At 59.9% G+C, this 20,645-nt stretch overlaps 3 protein-coding genes across 3 annotated transcripts in view; 2 read left to right on the top strand and 1 right to left on the bottom strand.

Annotated features, from left to right (window-relative positions):
• SNRNP70 (small nuclear ribonucleoprotein U1 subunit 70) overlaps nucleotides 1-4,444 on the bottom strand; it is a 7,473-nt gene extending 3,029 nt beyond the window's left edge. The window contains exons 1-7 of the mRNA XM_071420193.1: nucleotides 4,306-4,444; nucleotides 3,409-3,566; nucleotides 2,332-2,394; nucleotides 1,923-1,977; nucleotides 1,728-1,792; nucleotides 1,336-1,398; nucleotides 1,091-1,194 (exon numbers count right to left, since the gene is read on the bottom strand). Of these exons, the coding sequence (XP_071276294.1) occupies nucleotides 1,091-1,194; nucleotides 1,336-1,398; nucleotides 1,728-1,792; nucleotides 1,923-1,977; nucleotides 2,332-2,394; nucleotides 3,409-3,555 (497 nt within the window). The 5' untranslated portion in view covers nucleotides 3,556-3,566; nucleotides 4,306-4,444. The remainder of the gene's footprint in view (nucleotides 1-1,090; nucleotides 1,195-1,335; nucleotides 1,399-1,727; nucleotides 1,793-1,922; nucleotides 1,978-2,331; nucleotides 2,395-3,408; nucleotides 3,567-4,305) is intronic.
• Nucleotides 4,445-4,802: 358 nt separating this feature from the next.
• On the top strand, nucleotides 4,803-14,059 carry LOC139586646 (potassium voltage-gated channel subfamily A member 7-like). The gene is made up of 4 exons (XM_071420192.1): nucleotides 4,803-4,811; nucleotides 8,228-8,881; nucleotides 11,448-12,280; nucleotides 13,891-14,059. The coding sequence occupies exons 1-4, from the start codon at nucleotides 4,803-4,805 to the stop codon at nucleotides 14,057-14,059; spliced, it is 1,665 nt and encodes a 554-aa protein (XP_071276293.1).
• A 71-nt stretch (nucleotides 14,060-14,130) lies between these two features.
• Nucleotides 14,131-20,645, top strand: part of PNKP (polynucleotide kinase 3'-phosphatase) — a 13,940-nt gene continuing 7,425 nt past the window's right edge. Inside the window, 6 exon segments of the mRNA XM_071420214.1 lie at nucleotides 14,131-14,376; nucleotides 15,968-16,014; nucleotides 17,154-17,345; nucleotides 17,348-17,425; nucleotides 19,076-19,155; nucleotides 20,196-20,253. Coding sequence (XP_071276315.1) covers nucleotides 14,259-14,376; nucleotides 15,968-16,014; nucleotides 17,154-17,345; nucleotides 17,348-17,425; nucleotides 19,076-19,155; nucleotides 20,196-20,253 — 573 coding nt within the window. The 5' untranslated portion in view covers nucleotides 14,131-14,258.

Raw genomic sequence — 20,645 nt, 5'->3', positions numbered from 1 at the left:
CCAATGGGAGCCTTGAGCAATCAACTGCAGTCTTGGCCAACCGTAGCCTTGGTTGCCTGTTTGGCTACGTGGAGCCTTGGCCAACCATAGCCTTGGCCAACCGTAGCCTCGGTTGCCTGAAGTTTGGCCACCTGGAACCTTGGTCAATGCTCGCCTTGACTGATTGCAGGTTGGCCAACTGTAGCCTTGGCCAACTGTAGCCTTGGCCAACCATGCCATTGGCCAGCCATAACCTTGGCTACCTGGAGCCTTGGCCACCACCTGCAGCTTTGCCTCTCCTTGGGCCACCACGTGTAGTCTTGGCTCTGCTGGTACCTTGGCCACCACCTGTCCCTCAGCTTGCCTTGGCCAACCACGGCCTTGGCCACCGCCTGTAGTCGAGCAGTGGCTGGTACTTTGGCCACCTGTAGCCTTGGCCACCTAAAACTGGGTCACCTGGAGCCCTGTGCACCTGTAAATTTGGCCACCTGTGCCCTTGACCACTGGTAGCCCGGTCCAAACCTCTTGTTTGGCCACCCAAACGCTGTAACCTTGACCACTGGTAGCCTTGGCCACCTGTATCTTGACCACCTGAACCCTTGACCACTGGTAGTTGTGGTCACCTGTATCTTGTGCACCTGAACCCTTGACCACTGGTAGTTGTGGTCACCTGTATCTTGACCACCTGAACCCTTGACCACCTGTACTTTGTCCACCTCAATCCTTGACCACCGGTAGCTTTGGCCACCTGAACCCTTGGCCACCGGTAGCTTTGGCCACCTGTACCCTTGACCGCTGGTAGCCTTGGCCACCGGTAGCTTTGGCCACCTGTACCCTTGACCGCTGGTAGCCTTGGCCACCGGTAGCTTTGGCCACCTGTAGCCTTGACCGCTGGTAGCCTTGGTCACCTGTACCTCAGCCACCTGTATCTTGTCCACCTGTACCTTGACCACCTGTACCTTGGGCCACCTGTAGCCTCACTTGGCCACGCCCCACCCTGGTACTTACCTGGTGCCCGACCTGGGGGGAGCCACGGGGCCCCCCAGGTGTGAGTGGGGGGGTCAGACATGCGGAGTGGGGGGGGCTGGGGGATTTTGGGGCTCCGGGGGGCGGGGGGGTTTGGGGGTACTCACAGTGCATGTCCCGCTCGTGCTCGTACTCGATGAAGGCGTAGCCACGTGGCTTCCCCGAGCGCTTGTTGTACACCATGTAGATCTGCAGGTGGGGGACAGGTGGGCACAGGTGAGGGACCCCAAAAATAGGGGTGGGGACACACACACACACAGGTGTGACCCCCCCTGGACAGCACAGGGTGGTCAAGGGGGGCATTTTTTGGGGGTGACCCCCCCCACTCACCCTCTTGATGGGGCCGTAAACCTCAAACTCTCGGCGCAGCTTCGACTCCGTCGTGTCGTAATTCTGGGAAGAAACGAGGAAGGGTGACCCCAAAATTGGGGGGAGGGGGAGTTCCCAAGAACTGGGGGATCCCAAAGATGGGGAAAACCCCATGGGAATCTGGAGAAGATCCCAAAGATTGAAGGGAACCCCATAAATTAGGGGGGAGCACCATGGAGCTCCACATGTAGATCTCATGGGCTGGGGGGAGAACCCACAATTAAGGGGGGACCACATGGATTGGGGAACCCTAAAAATTGAGAGGAGACCCCTAAGGGCCTGGAGAAACCCCAAAAATGGGCTTGACTCCCCCCAAATTGAGGGGGACCCCATTTCCTCCCCCCAGCACTCACCACTCTGGCCACGAACAGGGTTTTGAAGGCATCTCCTTGAGCATTGGGGTCATTGTGGGGGTCCCCTGGGGGAGAGGAGAAAAAAAGGGGGGTCAGGAGGGGTCAGAGGAAAAGAGGGAACCCCTCCAGCCCCCCAGGACCCCCCTCAGCACCCCAAGACCACCCCCAGCCCCACGGGACCCCCCCCAAACTCACAGAGCTTGAGCTCGGACTCCACCTCCTGCTGCCTTCGCTCGATCTTCTCCCGCCGCTGTTGTGGGAAAAAAAGGGGGGAAAATGACCAAAAAATGGGGGTTGGGGTCACCTCAGGGGGTCCCCAAACCCACAGGTTCCACCCACAGCCCCCCAAAATCCAGAGAGGACCCCAAAAAATTCCAGCAGTGGAGAGGGAGCACAACCCAAGAGGATCCCCTAAAACCCGGGGAGGGGGGGGGATAAACCAAATTCTGCACTGAGAACGAGCTGAAATTTAGGGGGGTGCCAGTTTTGGGGACCCCCCCCCAGGGTCCCCAAACTGGTGGGGAGGGGGCTGAGCCCCCCTGGAGGGGTCTGCCCCCAGTTTTGGGGGGGTTTGTCCCCAGTTTTGGGGGGGTTCTGGACGTACCTTGCGCTCCATGCGCTCCTCGCGCGTCTCGGCGCGCGTCGGAGGGGGGGCATCGCGGGGGTCCTGGGGGGACACAGAGGGGGTTTGGGGGGGTCCAGGAGGGGTTTGGGGGGGCCCAGGAGGGTTTTGGGGTTGGGGAGGGGATCTGGGGGGAGTCTAGGGTGGAGTTATGGGGATTTGGGGGGATTCGGGGGAGAATTGTGGGGGTTTGGGGTGGGGTTTTGGGGGGTTCTGGGCGGGGATTTTGGGGGTTTGGGGTGGGGTTTTGAGAAGTTCTGGGTTGGGGATTTGGGGGTCGTGGGGGATTTTGGGGGTCTGGGAAGGTTTTGAGGGTGGGGAGGGGTTTTGGGGTTTGGGAGGAGTCCAGGATGGGGTTATGGAGGATTTGGGGGGATTCAGGGGAGAATTGTGGGGGTCCAGGGCAGTTTTGGGGAGTTCTGGGGGTCTGGGGCAGTTTTGGGGGTCTGGGGTGGTTTGGGGAACTTCTGGGGGGATCTTGGGGGTCTGGGGAAGGTTTTGGGGATGGGGAGGGGGTTTGGGGGGAGTCTAGGTTGGAGTTATGGGGGATTTGGGGGGCTGCAGGGGAGGATTCTGGGGGTCTGGGGCTGTTTTGGGGAGTTCTGGGGTGGGGTTTTGGGGGTCTTGGGGGAGTCCAGGATGGGGTTATGGGGGATTTAGGGGGATGCAGGGGAGAATTGTGGGGGTCTGGGGCTGTTTTGGGGAGTTCTGGGGTGGGGTTTGGGGGTCTGGGGTGGTTTTGGGAACTTCTGGGGGGAAATTTTGGGGGTCTGGGGTGGGGTTTTGGGGGCGATTATGGGGTTTCCAGGGCAGTTTTGGGGAGTTCTGGGGTGGAGTTTTGGGGGTCTGAGGGATTCTGGGGTGGGGTTTTGTGGGTCTGGGGAGGGTTGTGAGAGTCTGGTGTGGTTTTAGGGAGTTCTGGGGGATTCTGGGGTGGTTTTGGGAGTTCTGGGGTGGGGTTTGCGGGGATTCTGGGGGTCTGGGGAGGGTTTTAGGGTTCTGAGGAGGATTTTGGGGGGTCTGGGGAGGGTTCTGGGGGTCCCGGGGGTTTTGGGGTACCTCGAACTCGCGGATGTAGGGCGCGATGCCGCTGTAGGGTTGGTTGTGGTGCTTCTCATGGGGTAACTTCTCCAGGGGGGGCAGGTAAGGGATGGGGTCCCGGGGGGCAAAAAGGGCCAAAAGGTTGGGGGGCAGGAACTGCGTCATCCTGGGGGGCTCTGGGGGGACACAGGGTGGGTCAGGACCCTCTGAACCCACCCAAGGTCATCCTAAAATATCCAAAAATCCCCAAATTCTGCCCTTCATTTTAACCACTTCACCCCACACCGGACCCCTAAAAACTCACCCCAATCCCAAAACCCCACCTGGGACCCCCTCACCCCACACCAGCCACCCCCAGACCCCCCAAAATCCCCTCATAACCCCAATAACCCCAGCCCAGACACCCCCAGACGCCTATGACCCTATCTGGGATGCTCCAAAATCTTTCTGGGCCACTCTCACCCCACCCTGGGCACCCCCAGACTCATTCCAGACCTCCAAAACCTCACCTAGAACCCCTCAAAACCCTCCTGGGCCTTACTAACTCCACATCAACCACCCCCAGACCCCCCAAAATCCCCTCCTGACACCCCAGACCCCCAGAAACAAAATCGAAACCCCCAAAACCCCCCCAAAACCCCTCCCCCACCCCCCATAACCACCCTGAGACCCCCAAAACCCCCCCAAAACCCCTCCCCCACTCCCCATAACCGCCCTCAGCCCCCCCACCCCTCACGGCAGCGCCCCCCCCTCATCCTCACACACCCATCCCAGCCCCCCCCACGACACCCCGCCCCTCCAGGCCTCTCCCCGTTTCCTCCCCGGGTCCTTCCGCGCCGGTCCCCCCTCGGTTCCCCTAAGGACCCCTCGGTTCCCCTCAGGGCCCGGCCCCGCCGCCCCGCGGCCCTCACGGACCCCGCGCTCCCTCCGGCCCGGCCGCTCCGCGCGCGCCTCCCCGCAGCGCATGCGCGGCCGCCGCGGCGCCAGCGGAAGTGAGGGAGAGACCGGAAGTGACGGCAGCGGAAAAGCGGGGAGGGGCCGGTAACGGTTAAGGGGAGGGGTGGGCGGGGCTAACGATGGAGGCGCGGCTTAAGGCGGGGTTACCGCCGCTGGGGGCGTGGCTTGTTGGACACTAAGGGGCGTGGCTTGGCCGTAGCAACACGGTGGCCGCGCCCCATAGCGACGGGGGCGGGGCCTCTTCGTAGCAACCGGGGTTTCCATGGCAACGGGGAACATCCTCTGTGTGTGCTTCCCCCGCCTTCATAGCAACGGGTCGTTGCCATGGTAACCAGGGTTACAACCAGGAATTTTGGGGGGGTGTCGAGGGAATTCGTGTCGTTGCCATGACAACCGAGGTGACATTCCCCCCTCCCCCCCCGAGGTAATCAGGGTGCCACCCTCGTCCCGTTGCCATGGCAACGGTGGGGAGGGGCACCACCCCTTCGTCCCCCCATTAGGGGGGTTCTGCCATGGGGGAGGGGCGACACCCGTTCCCCTCCCCCTCCCTCCCCCCAGGGGTGTCCCCCCCCCCTCCTTGGGGACAATCGGTGACCCCGATGTCCAGTCCGGTCATCCCCCCCCGCCTCCTTGGGGACATTTAGTGACCCCAGGGCGTCCGGTCAGCCCCCCCCCCCCCCCCCCCCCCCACCCTTGGGGACACCCGGTGACCCCAGAGGTGGGGGCGGAGGAGGAGGACCCGGGTGTCCCCCCCCCCACCGTCTTGGGGACATTCGGTGACCCCATGGGGCGGGGGGGAGGAGGACCCCGATGTCCCCCGATGTCCAGTCCGGTGTCCCCCCCCCCCTTTGGGGACACTCGGTGACCCCGTGGGTGTGGGGGGGGGACCCCGATGTCCAGTCCGGTCACCTCCCCCCCCCCCCCCCCCCCCGGGGATGTCGCCCCCCACCCCTTGGGGACACTCGGTGACTCCGGTGTCCGGTCCGGTGTCTCCCCCCCCCCATTGGGGACACTCGGTGACCCCGTGGGTGTGGGGGGGGGGGGGGAGGACCCGGGTGTCCGGTCACCCCCCCCCCCCCCGTTATTTTTAGCGCGGGGGGGAACCCGACACCGCGGGGCCACCCTGCTGCTGTCGCTGCTGTCACCCTGTTTACGGGACAGCGGCGGTGACAGCGGGACCGGCGGGTCGGGGACACCCCGGTGACACGGGCAGGGGCCCGGGGGAGGGGGGAGAGTTGGGGACACCCGGGTGACGTGGGAGGGGGCACGCGGGGACGGCGGGTTGGGGACACCTGGTGACACTTGGTGACAAGGGTGAGGGGGGGGGGGACGGGACACCCCAGGGACACCCCTGGGACACCCCCAGGGACACCCCCAGGGACAGCAGGGACAGCAGGGACACCCCAGGGACACCCCAGGGACACCCCCGGGCCAGGGGTCAGGAGGATTTGGGGACCCCCCCCCGGTGGCAGGGGACACCTGGTGACAGGGAGGGGGACACCTGGGGACAGGGTGGGGACCAGGGAGAGCAGGGCCGGGGTTTGGGGACACCCCGGGGACAGGGGCCAGGCCGGTGCCAGGTGTTGGGGACCCCCCTGGGGACACCTTGGGGACCCCCCTGGGGACACCTTGGGGACACCACGGGTGACACAGAAAGGGGGGGGACACTTGATGAGGGGGCTTGGGGACAATTGGGGGTCGGGGGACACTCAGTGACAGGGGTCCGGTGGCTTGGGGACACCAGGGACAGGTTTGGGGTCCCCCAAATCTTTTGGGGTCACCGTAAAACCCCCCCGAGGACCTCGAGGTTCCCCAAGGACCCACCCAGCTCTGCCAACCCCAAACATTTTTGGGGTCCCCCAAATTTTTGGGGTCACGCCCCAAAGGTCCTCAAAAGGATTTGGGGTCACCCTGGGACCCCCCCCAACAAATTTAGGGGGTCCCCAAAATCTGTAGGACCCCCAAAAACCCCAATTCTGTTACTCCCAAAAATTTAGGGGGGACCCTCAAATTTTTTAGGGTCTTCTTGGACCCCCCCCCAAGAGTTTTGGGGTGTCCCCAACCTTGAGGTTCCTCAAAATTTTAGGGATCCCCCCCACTCCTTGGGTCTTCTTGCACCCCAAAAAATTCAGGGGTTCCCCAAATTTTTAGGGACCCCAAAAAGTCCCCAAAGGCGTCCCCAACATTGCAGGACCTTGAGGTTCCCTCAACGTTGTAGGACCCCCAAAATTTTGGGGTCCTCCAATGTTGTAGACCCCAAATATTTTAGGGGTCCCCAAATATTTTAGGGTCCCATTAGGACCCTTAAGAATTTTGGGGTTCCTCAAGAGTTTTGGGGTGTCCCCAACGCTGAAGAACTTTGAGGTTCCTCTGTAGCTTCACCTTCAAGGCCTTTGAGGGTCCCTCAAGAGCTCGGGGGTTCCCCAAATTTTTAGGGACCCCCAAGAATTTTGGGGTAGCCTGAACTTGTAGGGACCCTCCAAAAGTCTTAAAAACCCCAAAACCTTTTTAGGGTGTCCCGAACTCTGAAGAACCTTGAAGTTCCTCCAGCATTGTGGACCCCAATATTTTAGGGGTTCCCCCAATTTTTAGGGTCTCATTGGGACCCCCCCAAGCATTTAGGGGTCCCCTCAACTTGTAGGGACCCTCCAAAAGTCTTAAGAACCCCAAAACCTTTTGGTCTGCCCCCAATCCTGAAGGACCTTGAGGTTCCTCCAACGCCGTAGAACCCAAACAAAAGTTTGGGGCCCCCCAGCGTTGTAGACCCCCAATATTTTAGGGGTTCCCCCAATTTTTAGGGTCCCATTGGAACCCCCAAGAATTTTGGGGTCTCCTCACTTGTAGGGACCCTCCAAAAGTCTTAAAAACCCCAAAACCTCTTGGGGTGTCCCCCAACCCTGAAGGACCTTGAGGTTCCTCCAACGTTGTAGAACCACGGTTGGACCCCCAAAATTTTGGGGTCCTCCAACATCGTAGACCCCCAATATTTTAGGGGTTCCCCCAATTTTTAGGGTCTCATTGGGACCCCCAAGAATTTTGGGCTCCCCGTAACTTGTAGGGACCTTCCAAGAGTCTTAAAAACCCCAAAATCTTTTGGTCTGCCCCCAATCCTGGAGGACCTTGAGGTTCCTCCAACGTTGTAGACCCCAAATATTTCAGGGGTTCCCCCGAATCTTTATGGTCCCATTGGGACCTCAAATATTTTAGGGGTTCCCCAAATCTTTAGGACCCCATTGGACCCCCCCCCAACAATTTAGGGCTGCCCTCACTAGCAGGGACCTTCCAAAAGTCTTAAAACCCCAAACCCCTTTGATCTGCCCCCAACCCTGAAGAACCTTGAGGTTCCTCCAATGTTATAGACCCCAAATATTTTAGGATTGCCCCAAATCTTTAGGATCCCATTGGGACCCCCAATAATTTGGGGTTGCCCCAAAATCTTTAAGGTCCCATTGGGACCCTCCAGCAATTTAGGGTTCCTCTCAACTTGGGACCCTCCAAAAGCCTTAAAAACCCCAAAACCTTTTGGACTGCCCCCAACCCTGAAGGACCTTGAGGTTCCTCCAACGTTGTAGAACCACGGTTGGACCCCCAAAAGTTTGGGGTCCTCCAACGTTGTAGACCCCAAATATTCTAGGGATTCCCCCGAATCTTTAGGGTCCCATTGCGGACCCCAAATATTTCGGTGGTCCCTCAAGAGTCTTGGGTTGTCCTCAGCGCTGAAGAACCTTGAGGTTCCTCTGCAGATTCACCTTCAACGCCCTTGAGGGTCCCTCAAGAGCTTGGCTGGGGGGGGCTCCCCCAAATTTTCAAGGACCCCCCCAATAATTTAGGGACCTCCTGAAGCTGCAAAGACCCTTCAAGACCTTTGGGCTCCCCTCAGCTCGCAGCGCCCCTGCACGGCTCCCGAAACCCCCAAACCCTCGCGAGCCACCCCAACCCTGCCTCCCCTCACTCGCCCAGGCTGCCCTCGGTGCCCTCGGCCCCGCCCGTGCCCCGGGGCTCCGGGGGCGTCCCCGCGGGCATGGGGGAGCCTCTGGGCTGCTGCGAGCGCGTGGCCATCAACGTGGCCGGCCGGCGCTTCGAGACCTTGGTGCGGACGCTGCGGCGCTTCCCCGACACCCTCCTGGGCGACCCCCGGCGCCGGCGCCGCTTCTTCGACCCCCAGCGCCGCGAGTATTTCTTCGACCGCCACCGCGGCGCCTTCGGGGCCGTGCTGTACTACTACCAGAGCGGGGGCCGGCTCAGGAGGCCCCCGGACGTGCCTCTGGACGTGTTCCTGGAGGAGATGAGGTTCTACCAGCTCGGGGACGAGGCGGAGGAGCGGCTGCGCGAGGCCGAAGGGTTCTCGGTGGAGGAGCCGCCGGCGCTGCCGCGCGGGGGCTTGAGGCGGCGGGCGTGGCTGCTGTGCGAGCACCCCGAGAGCTCGCCGGCCGCCAGGGTGGTGGCCCTGCTGTCCGTGCTGGTCATCCTGGTGTCCATCGTGGTGTTCTGCCTGGAGACGCTGCCGCAGTTCCGGGCGGGAGCTGAGGGAGAGGTGAGCGCGGCGGGGTTGGGCGGAGTCGGGGTTGGTGGTGGTGGTGGTGGTGGTGCCATTCTCGTCATCCTCATCATCTTCGGGGTCGTTGTCATCATCTTCATCATCTTTGGTGTCGTTGTCACCATCCTCATCATCCTCATCATCTTCAGCACCATTGTCACCATCCTTGTCCCCATCATCATCGTGGTCCTTGGTTTTCATTGCCACCATTCTCATCGTCCTCATCGTCTTTGGTGTCATTGTCACCATCCTCGTCATCTTCAGTGTCAGCATCCTCATCATCCTCATCATCCTCATCATCTTCAGCGCCATTGTCCCCATCGTCATCGTTGTCCTTGGTTGTCATTGTCACCATTCTCATAATCCTCATTGTCTTTGGTGTCATTGCCATCATCCTCATCATCCTCATCATCCTTGGTGTCATTGTTACCATCCTCATTGTCCTCATCATCTTTGGTGTCATTGTCACCATCCTCATCATCCTCATCATCCTCATCATCTTCAGCGCCATTGTCACCATCCTTGTCCCCATCATCATCATTGTCCTTGGTTGTCATTGTCACCATTCTCATCATCCTCATCGTTTTTGGTGTCATTGTCATCATCCTCATCATCCTCATCATCCTCATCATCCTTGGTGTCATTGTTACCATTCTCATCATCCTCATCATCCTCAGTGTTACTGTCACCATGTCCTCATCGCTCTCATAATTTTCAGTGTCATTGTCACCATCCTCATCATCTTCAGTGTCAGTGTCAGCATCTCCATCATCTTCATCATCCTCATCATCTTCAGTGCCATTGTCACCATCCTTGTCCCCATCATTATCATTGTCCTTGGTTGTCATTGTCACGTTTCTCATCATCCTCATCATGGCCATCCTCATCATCCTCATCATCTTCAGTGTCATTGTCACCATCATCATCATCCTCATCGTCTTTGGTGTCATTCTCATCATCCTCATCATCCTTGGTGTCACTGTTACCATCCTCATTGTCCTCATCATCTTTGGTGTCATTGTCACCATCCTCGCCATCTTCAGTGTCAGCATCCTCATCATCCTCATCATCCTCATCATCTTCAGCGCCATTGTCACCATCCTTGTCTCCATCATCATCGTTGTCCTTGGTTGTCATTGTCACCTTTCTCATCGTCCTCATCCTCCTTGGTGTCATTGTCACCATTCTCATCATCCTCATCATCTTTGGTATCATTGTCATCATCCTCATCATCCTCAGTGTCATGGTCATCATCTTCATCATCCTCATCATCCTTGGTTGTCATTGTCACCATCCTCATCATCTTCATCATCTTCAGCGCCATTGTCACCATCTTTGTCCTCATCATTATCATTGTCCTTGGTTGTCATTGTCACCATTCTCATCATCCTCATCATGGCCATCCTCACCATCCTCATCCTTCTCATCTTCATCCTCATCATCCTCGCCACCTTTGTCATCCTCATCTTCATCCTCACCATCCTCAGCCCTTTTCTTTCTTTTCTTCCTCCTCCTCCTCCTCCTCCTCCTCCTCCTGGGCCCTTGCCATGGGGTCTGGGTGGTCTGGGTGGTCTCCAACCCCATTAACTCATATTTGGGGTCTCCAACCCCCATTAACCTTCTCTGGATGGTGGATTTGAGGCTCTGGGTGGTCTCCAACCCCTGTTAACCCATTTTGGGGGTCTCCAACCTCATTATTCCATATTTGTGTGGTCTCCAACCCCATTAACCCATATTGGGTCGTGGATCTGAGGGTCTGGGTGGTGGATCTGGGGGTCTGGGTGGTCTCCAACCCCATTAACTCATATTTGGGGTCTCCAACCCCTGTTAACCCCCTCTGGATGGTGGATCTGGGGGTCTGGGTGGTGGATCTGAGGCTCTGGGTGGTCTCCAACCCCTGTTAACCCATGTTTGGGTGGTCTCCAACCCCTGTTAACCCCCTCTGGATGGTGGATCTGAGGGTCTGGGTGGTGGATCTGAGGGTCTGGGTGGTGGAACTGAGGGTCTGGGTGGTGGATCTGGGGGTCTGAGTGGTGGAACTGAGGGTCTGGGTGATCTCCAACCCCCGTTAATCTCTCTGGGTGGTGGATCTGAGGGTCTGGGTGATGGATCTGGGGGTCTGGGTGGTGGATCTGAGGGTCTGGGTGATGGATCTGGGCGTCTGGGTGGTGGAACTGAGGGTCTGGGTGATCTCCGACCCCCGTTAATCTCTCTGGGTGATGGATCTGGGGGTCTGGGTGGTGGATCTGAGGGTCTGGGTGGTGGATCTGAGGGTCTGGGTGGTGGATCTGGGCGTCTGGGTGGTGGAACTGAGGGTCTGGGTGATCTCCGACCCCCGTTAATCTCTCTGGGTGATGGATCTGGGGGTCTGGGTGGTGGATCTGAGGGTCTGGGTGGTGGAACTGAGGGTCTGGGTGGTGGAACTGAGGGTCTGGGTGGTGGATCTGGGGGTCTGGGTGGTGGATCTGAGGGTCTGGGTGGTGGATCTGAGGGTCTGGGTGATGGATTTCGGCGTTTCCTCCACGTCCCCCTCACCGCCCACCTCTCTCCTCTCTCCCCGCAGCCGCCCTCGCCCACTCCCACCCCCACCACCACCAACACCAGCACCACCACCAGCCCCACTCCTCCTCCCCAGCGCTCCGGCCTGACCGACCCTTTCTTCCTGGTGGAAACCATCTGCATCTGCTGGTTCTCCCTGGAGCTCCTGGTGCGCCTGGTGGCCAGCCCCAGCAAGGCGGCTTTCTTCCGCAGCGCCATGAACCTCATCGACCTGGCGGCCATCGCCCCGTACTTCATCGCGCTGGGCACGGAGCTGGCGCGGCAGCGCGGCATCGGCCAGCCCGCCATGTCGCTGGCCGTGCTCCGCGTCATCCGCCTGGTGCGCGTCTTCCGCGTCTTCAAACTGTCCCGCCACTCCACCGGCCTGCAGATCCTCGGGCAGACCCTCAAGGCCAGCATGAGGGAGCTGGGCCTGCTCATCTTCTTCCTCCTCATCGGCGTGGTGCTCTTCTCCAGCGCCGTCTACTTCGCCGAGGCCGAGGACGCCGCCACGGCCTTCACGTCCATCCCTCAGGCCTTCTGGTGGGCGGTGGTCACCATGACCACGGTGGGCTACGGGGACATGGCGCCGGTGACGGTCGGGGGGAAGCTGGTGGGCTCGCTGTGCGCCATCGCCGGCGTGCTCACCATCTCGCTGCCCGTGCCTGTCATCGTCTCCAACTTCTCCTACTTCTACCGCAGGGAGCTGCGAGGCGAGGAGGGCGGGCAGGTGGTGCCGGCCTCGCCCTGCCCGCACCACCCCGAGAGCCCCGGGGACGCCCCCGAGAGCCCCAAGGCGGGCGGGGGGCGTGGGGAGGGCTGGGGCGTGGATGGGGAGGCGGGGGGGGGGGACAAAGGGTGGGGAGGGGGGAGGTTGGTGACAGAGGTGTGAGGGGGGAGGGGAGGGTGGGAGGGAGGGGGGGTGGACTGGGAGTGCACCTGGATGGACCTGGGTATACTGGAATGGACTGGAATGGACTGGGAGTGCACCTGGATGGACTGGGATGGACTGGAATGGACTGGAGTGCACCTGGATGGACTGGGATGAACTGGGAGTGCACTGGGAGTGCACCTGGGTATACTGGAATGGACTGGAATGGACTGGGAGTGCACCTGGATGGACTGGGATGGACTGGGAGTGCACTGGGAGTGCACCTGGATGGACTGGGATGGACTGGAGTGCACTGGGAGTGCACCCGGATGAACTGGGATGGACTGGGAGTGCACCTGGATGGACTGGGATGGACTGGGAGTGCACCTGGATGGATTGGAATGAACTGGCGTGCACTGGGAGTGCACCTGGATGGACTGGAATGGACTGGGAGTGCACCTGGGTATACTGGAATGGACTGGGAGTGCACCTGGATGGACTGGAGTGCACTGGGGGTGCACCTGGATGGACTGGAATGGACTGGGAGTGCACCTGGATGGACTGGAATGAACTGGGATTGATTGGAGTGCACTGGGATGGACTGAGAGTGCACCAAGATGCATTGGAATGGAGGAGGATGAACTGGGAGTGCACCGGGATGCACTGGGATGGACTGGAATGAACTGAGAGTGCACTGGGATAGACTGGGATGGACTGGGAGTGCACCTGGATGGACTGGAGTGCACTGGGATGGACTGGGATGGACTGGGAGTGCACCTGGATGGATTGGAATGAACTGGGATTGATTGGAGTGCACTGGGATGGGCTGAGAGTGCACCAAGATGAACTGGATTCAAGGAGGATGAACCACGAGTGCACTGAGATGAACTGGGAGTGCACCTGGATGGACTGGGATGGACTGGGATGGACTGGGATGCACTGGGAGTGCACTGAGATGGGCTGAGAGTGCACCTGGATGGACTGGAATGAACTGGGGTGCACTGGGATGGACTGGAACGAAGGAGGATGATCTGGGAGCGCACCAGAACAAACTGGGGTGCACGAAGCCAAACTGGGCGGGGGGGGGGGGGGGGGGGCACAAGAGCTCCCAGAGGGACACGAGGCCACCAAGGCCACCAAGGCCACCGAGGCCACCAAGGCCACCGAGGCCACCGAGGCCATGTCGTGACGCTGGGGCCATGTCGTGACACGAGGAAAGGCCACCCATCCCCCCCCCAGGCAATAAAGGTGACACTTGGTGGCACTTGGGGTCACGGGGGAGTCACAGGGAGGTCATGGAGGGTCACAGGGTCACGGGGTGGTCCCAGTGCCCGCCAAACCCCTCCCAGTCCAAACCAGTCCCTTCCAGTCCTTCCCAGACCCTCCCAGTGCCCCCCCAAACCTCGCCCAGTCCCTCCCAGTCTATCCCAGTGCCCCCCCCCAACTCCTCCCAGTGCCCCAGTCCTTCCCAGTCCCTCTCAGTGCCCCTCAATCCCCTCCCAGCCCCTCCCACTGCCCCGCAAACCCCTCCCAGTCCTTCCCAGTCCCTCCCAGTGCCTCTCAAACCTCTCCCAGTTCCCTCCCAGTTCCCCCCCAGCCTTGGAGGACCCACCCCGTCCTCCACCGCCAGGGGGCGCAGCGGTGCTGCTCAACCACCGGAAGCGGCGGCGGAGCAAGACCGGAAGTCGCCTCAGAGGCGCAAAAAGGGGCGCGGCCTGTCAGTAAAGAGGCGTGGCCTAGAGTGTGTGGGCGTGGCTGAAGCCTGAAGGGGGCGCGGCTTTGCAAGGACAAAAAGGGCGGGAATGACCCAACAAGAGGGCGGGGCTATATGCGGAAGTGACGTCACGCATACCGGAAGAGGCTGTGGTGCCCGGCCGGGGTCGCTCCGGTGCCGCTTCCGGTGCCGGTCTCGGTCTCGTTGCCGGTTCCGGTGCCGGTCCCGGCCCCGGTCCCGGTTCCGGAGCCATGCGGGCCGAGCTGCGGGGTCTGGCCGGGCCCGTGGCGCTTCCCGACGGGCAGCCCGTGCTGCTGGGCCGCGGGCCCCTCACCGGCGTCACCGACCGCAAGTGCTCCCGGCAGCAGGGTGGGTGTGGGGAGACCCCCGGGACCCCCCTCGGGACTACACCGGGACCACCCCCAGAGCCACCAGGGCCCCCTCAGAGCCCGCCCAGGACCCCCCCGTGCCCTCGGTTATGGGCACCGTGACCCCCAACCACCAACGGGTCATGGGAACCCCCCAATGAACCCCCAGGACCCCCAAATTCATCCCCCAAATTCTCTCCCCAGGGCGCCCAAATTTCACCCCCTGGGACCTCCAAATTCACCTCCAAAACCCCCAAATATTCTCCACTAGGGCCCTCAAATTCCCTCCCTCAGGACTCCCAAATTCACCCCCCAAAACCCCCAAGTATTCCCTCCCATGACCCCCAAATTCTCTCCCTCTCATGACTCCCAAATTCGCCCCCATGACCTCCAAATTCTCCCCCCAGGACCCAAATTTCGCCCCCTAGGACCCTCAATTTCACTCTCTGGGACCCCCAAATATTCTCCCCAAGATCTCCAAATTTTGCCCTCAGAGCCCCCAAATTCACCCCCAGGACCCTCAAATTTCGCCCCCCAGGACGCCCAAACATTCCCTATCAGGGCCCCCAAATATCCTCCCCAAGACCTCCAAATTTGGCCCTCGGAGCCCCAAATTTCACCCCCCCAGAACCCATAAATTCACCTCCAAGATCCCCAGAAATTCCCCCCCAGGACCCCCAAATATTCAGCTCCCAGAACCCCCACATTCACCCCCTGAGGCTTTCAAATTCGCTCCCAAAATTCACCCCCAGGACCCCCCAAATTCGCCCGCCAGAATCCCCAAATTTTCTAGTCCCAGGATCCCCAAATATTTTCCCCCAGAACCCCCAAACATTCCCCCCTAGAACCCTCAAATTCACCCCCCAGAACCCTCAAATATTTCCCACCAGAACCCCCAAATTCACCCCCCAAAGTCCCCCAAATATCCCCCCCCCAATTCCCCCAAATATTCCCTCCCAGGACCCCCAAATATTCCCCCCAGAACCCCTGAATTCCCCCCCAGGACCCCCAAATTCACCCCCCAGAACCCTCAAATATTCCCCACCAGAACCCCCAAATTCATCCCCCAAATTCACCCCCAGAACCCCCAAATTCTCCCCCCGTCAGGGCCCTTAAATTCACCCCCAAAAACCCCCAAATTCCCCCCCCGGGACTTCCAAATTCACTCCCAAAAAACCCCAAATTCACCCCCCAAATTCACCCCAGGACCCCCAAATATTCCCCACCAGGACCCCCAAATTTCACCCCCCCCCCGAACACCCAAATTTCAACCCCCCAGGACCCCCAAATTCACTCCCAAAACCCCAAATTCACCCCCAAATTCTCCCCCGGGACCCCCAAATTTTCCCCCCTCAGGACCCTTCACTTCCCCCCCCCCAAAAACCCCCAAATTCCTCCCCAGGACCCCCAAATTCTCCCCCAGAACCCCCAAATATTTTCCTCCAGAAAACCCCAAAATTCACCCCCCCAGAACCCCCAAATTCCCCCCAAACCCCGTCCAGTCTCTGGGGCCACTTTTGTGGGTTCCCCCTCCCCGTCCCCCATTTTTGGGGGGCTCGGGGGGGGTCCCCAACTGTGCCCCCTCCCCACAGTGGAGATCGTGGCCAACTACGCCGAGGGCACGGCCCGGGTCACACAGGTGGGGGGGTGGGGCGATTTTGGGGGTCCTGGGGATTTTGGGGGGTCCTGGGGGGGTTTTGGGGGTCCTGGGTGGATTTTGGGAGGGTTTTGGGGGGTCCTGGGTGGATTTTGGGGGGTCCTGGAGGGGTTTGGGGGAGTTTTGGGGGTCCTGAAAGGGATTTTGGGGGGTCCTGGGGAGGGTTAGGGGGATTTGGAGGGGACCTGGGGGGATTTGGGGGGGCTCAAAGGGGTTTTGGGGTTCTTAGAGGGGTCTGGGGGATTTTGGGGGGTTCTGGGTGGATTTTGGGGGGGTCCTGGAGGGGTTTGGGGGAGTTTTGGGGGTGCTTAAAGGGGTTTGGGGGGTCCTCAGGGGGGGTTTAGGGGGATTTGGAGGGGTTTTGAAGGGATTTGGGGGGGGGATTTTTGGGATTTTGGGGGGGGATTTTTTGGGATTTTGGGGGGGATTTACGGGATTTTGGGGGGGATTTTGGAGGGGATTTATGGGATTTTGGGGAGGGTTTTTTGGGGGGATTTATGGGATTTTGGGGAGAGTTTTTGGGGGATTTTGTGGGATTTTTTTGAGGAGTTTATGGGATTTTGGGGAGATTTTTTTGGGGGGTATTTACGGGATTTTGGGGAGGTTTTTTTTGGGATTTTGGGGGGGGATTTTTTGGGATTTGGGGGGGATTTTTTTGGGATTTTGGGGGGGATTTTTTTTGGGGGTATTTACGGGATTTTGGGGGGATTTTGGGGGGATTTATGGGATTTTGGGGAGGGTTTTTTGGGGGATTTTTTGGGATTTTGGGGGGGGATTTTTTGGATTTTGGGGGGTATTTTTTGGGGATTTTGGGGGGTATTTTTTGGGGATTTTGGCGGGGGATTTTTTGGGATTTTGGGGGGGATTTTTTGGGATTTTTGGGGGGATTTTTTGGGATTTTTGGGGGGGATTTTGTTTTGGGGATTTTGGGGTGGGGATTTTTTGGGGATTTTGGGGGGGTTTTTGGGAGTTTGGGGGGGATTTTGGGATTTTGGGGGGGATTTACGGGTTTGGGGGGGATTTTTGGGGGTATTTAGGATTTGTTTGGGATTTTGGGGGGGGATTTTTTTGGGATTTTAGGGGTGGGGGAGCCCGTAACCCTTTAACCCTTCGCTCCCCAGCTCGGGGTGAACCCCAGCTCTGTCGGGGGCTCCGTTTTGGGCCGGGGGCGCTGCGGGACCCTGGCCCCGGGGCAGACCCTGCTGCTGGTGAACGGGAGGTACCCCCTGGTGCTGCACCTCCAGCGCAGCCCCAGCCCCAAAAACGGCCCCCGAGCCCCCCCCAGGACCCTCCCCCAGCCCACAGAGCCCCCCCTGAGCCCTCCCGGGGGGGGTGGCAGAAACTGGGACCCCTCCTCATCTTCACCCCCTCGGGGGTCCTGCCCAGCACCAAGGTAAGGGGGGGTTTGGGGAGGGGGATTTTGGGGATATTGGGGGATTTGGGGAGGGGATTTTGGGGGGATTTGGGGAGGGGGATTTTGGGGGATTTTGGGGAGGGGGATTTGGAGAGGGGAATTTTGGGGATTTTGGGTGAGGGGGATTTTGGGGGATTTTGGGGATTTTGGGGAGGGGGGTTTTGGGGAGGGGGATTTGGGGATTTTGGGGGATTTGTGGAGAGGGGATTTTGGGGATATTGGGGGATTTGGGGATTTTGGGGGATTTGGGGAGGGGGATTTGGGGATTTTGGGGGATTGGGGATTTGGGGATTTTGGGGAGGGGGGGATTGGGGAGGGGATTTTGGGGATTTTGGGGTGAGCGGATTTGGGGGGAGGCTGATTTTGGGGACAGGGATTGGGGATTTTGGGGGATTTTGGGGAGGGGGATTGGGGATTTGGGGAGAGCGGATTAGGGGGAGGGGGATTTGGGAAGGGGGGTATTGGAGATTTTGGGGGATTTTGGGGGAGGGGGATTTGGGGATTTTGGGGCGGGGGATTTGGGGATTTTGGGATTTGGGGATTTGGGGGATTGGGGATTTTGGGGGAGGGAGAGGGGGGAGGGGGATTTTGGGGAGGGGGATAGGGGGATTTTGGGGGATTTGGGGATTTTTGGGAGGGGGATTCAGGGATTTTGGGGGAGTGGGGAATTTGGGGATTTTGGGGGGATTTTGGGGGATTTTGGGGGAGGGGGATGTGGGGGAGGGGTTTGGGGGATGTTTGGGGAGGGGGATTTGGGGATTTTGGGATTTGGGGAGGGGGATTTGGGGATTTTGGGGGATTTTGGATTTTGGGGAGAGGGGGATTTTGGGGATTTTGGGGGGGGGATTTGGGGATTTTGGGGGATTTGGGGGTGGGGGATTGGGGAGGGGGGGATTTGGGGATTTTGGGGATTTTGGGGGATTGTGGAGAGGGGATTTTGGGGTGGGGGGATTTGGGGATTTTGGGGGATTTGGGATTTTGGGGAGAGGGGATTTTGGGGAGGGGGGATTGGGGATTTGGGGGATGGGGATTGGGGGATTTTGGGGGATTGTTGGGGTGGGATTTGGGGATTTTGGGGAGGAGGATTTGGGGATTTTGGGGAGGGGGATTTGGGGTGGGGGGTTTGGGGTTTGGGGATTGGGGGAGGGGGTTTTGGGGTTTTGGGGGGAGGGTTTTGAGGAGAGGGGATTTTGGGGGGAGGGGGTTTTGGGGATTTGTGGGGAGGGGGATTTTGGGGATTTTGGGGGGATTTGTGGGAGGGGGATTTTGGGGGATTTTGGGGGATTTGGGGAGGGGGATTGTGAGGGTCCCGTGCCCATCCCCCCCCATTTCAGAGACACCCTCCCCTCCCCAAATTCCCCTCAGACCCCAGCTCACCCTCAGCCTCCCTTTTTCACTCCTGGACCCCCCAAAGTCTCCCCCAAATTCCACTCCAGACCCCTCAGACCCCCCAAATCCCTCCCTCCAAGACCCCAGACCCCCCAAATCTCAACCCATTTTTCCCCCCACAAAGACCCCCAAAAATCCCCCTCAAATGGCTGAAACCCCCCCTCCCCGAATTCCTGGGTTGGGATTTGGGGGTCCCGGGGGGGTCCCTGACCCCTCCATGTTTTGGGGACCCCCCCCCAGATTGCAGGGTTTGACCTGGACGGGACCCTCATCACCACCCGCTCGGGGAAGGTTTTCCCCACCAGCCCCGATGACTGGAGGTGAGGAGGGGGGCGTTTGGGGGGGGTCTGGGGGCGTTTTTGGGGCTCTGGGGGGTTGGTTTTGGGGGTCTGGGGGCGTTTTTTGGGGGTCTGGGGGCGTTTTTGGGGGGTCTGGGGGGCGTTTTTGGGGGGGGTCTGGGGGCGTTTTTGGGGGGTCTGGGGGGCGTTTTTGGGGAGTCTGGGGGCATTTCTGGGGGGTCTAGGGGCGTTTTTTGGGGGGGTCTGGGGGCGTTTTTGGGGAGTCTGGGGGTGTTTTTGGGGGGTCTGGGGGCATTTCTGGGGGGTCTGGAGGCGTTTTTGGGGGGTCTGGGGGCATTTCTGGGGGGTCTAGGGGCGTTTTTGGGGGGGTCTGGGGGCGTTTTTGGGGGCTCTGGGGGGCGTTTTTGGGGGGGTCTGGGGGGCGTTTTTGGGGGGTCTGGAGGCGTTTTTGGGGGGCGTTTTTGGGGGGTCTGGGGGCGTTTTTGGGGGTCTGTTGGCGTTTTTTGGGGGGTCTGGGGGCGTTTTTTGGGGCTCTGTGGGGGTTGGTTTTGGGGGTCTGGGGGCGTTTTTGGGGGGTCTGGGGGCGTTTTTGGGGGGGTCTGGGGGCGTTTTTGGGGGGTCTGGGGGCGTTTTTGGGGCTCTGGGGGCGTTTCTGGGGGGGTCTGGGGGCGTTTTTGGGGCCTCTGGGGGCGTTTCTGGGGGGTCTGGGGGGCGTTTTTGGGGGGTCTGGGGGCATTTCTGGGGGGTCTAGGGGCGTTTTTGGGGGGGTCTGGGGCGTTTTTGGGGGCTCTGGGGGGCGTTTTTGGGGGGGTCTGGGGCGTTTTGGGGGGTCCTGGGGGCGTTTTTGGGGGGTCTGGGGCGTTTCTGGGGGGCGTTTTTGTGGGGGTCTGGGGGCGTTTTTGGGGCTCTGGGGGGGTTGGTTTTGGGGGGTCTGGGGGCGTTTTTGGGGGGTCTGGGGGCGTTTTTGGGGGGTCTGGGGGTTGGTTTTGGGGGCTCTGGGGGTTGGTTTTGGGGGTCTCACCCTCAATTTTTGTTTTGGTTTTTTTTCCTTCACCTCAAAGGATTTTGTACCCTGAGGTCCCCAAAAAGTTGAAGCAGCTGCAGAATGAGGGGTACAAGGTGAGGCCCCTCCCCAAAATTTCAATCTTGGGACCCCCAAAATCACTTCAGGACCCCCAAATCACTTCAGGACCCCCCAAACCCTTTAAGACCCCTCCCCAAAATCCCATTTCCATTTCGTTCTCTCGGGGCATCTCAGGATCCCACAAGACCCCATTGAGATCCCAAACCCCCCCACAAACCTCCCCAACTCCCCTAAAATCCCCCCAGACCCCCCAAATCCGCCCCCAGACCCCCCCAAATCCCCTTAATCCCCCCAAAATCCCCCCAAACCCCATTTTTTGTACTCTCTGGTTCCTCCCCAAGACCCCATTGAGCTCCAAAGGCCCAAAGCCCTCAGGGGCTCCTCCAAACTCCCCTAAATCCCCTTCAACCCCCTAAAACCCCCCCCC

The sequence above is a fragment of the Agelaius tricolor genome, unplaced genomic scaffold, assembly GCF_023055355.1.
Source record: "Agelaius tricolor isolate 1412-34295 unplaced genomic scaffold, bAgeTri1.0.p SCAF_128, whole genome shotgun sequence".
Lineage (NCBI taxonomy): Eukaryota > Metazoa > Chordata > Aves > Passeriformes > Icteridae > Agelaius > Agelaius tricolor.
This window is presented reverse-complemented; position numbering and strand designations above follow the sequence as displayed.

Excerpts from the sequence above, each read along its gene's own strand:
- LOC139586646 (XM_071420192.1), top strand. Across the intron at positions 8,882-11,447 it reads GGGCGGGAGCTGAGGGAGAG|CCGCCCTCGCCCACTCCCAC; the intron begins GTGAGCGCGGCG and ends CTCTCCCCGCAG. Across the intron at positions 12,281-13,890 it reads GCGGGGGGGGGGGACAAAGG|CCTTGGAGGACCCACCCCGT; the intron begins GTGGGGAGGGGG and ends GTTCCCCCCCAG.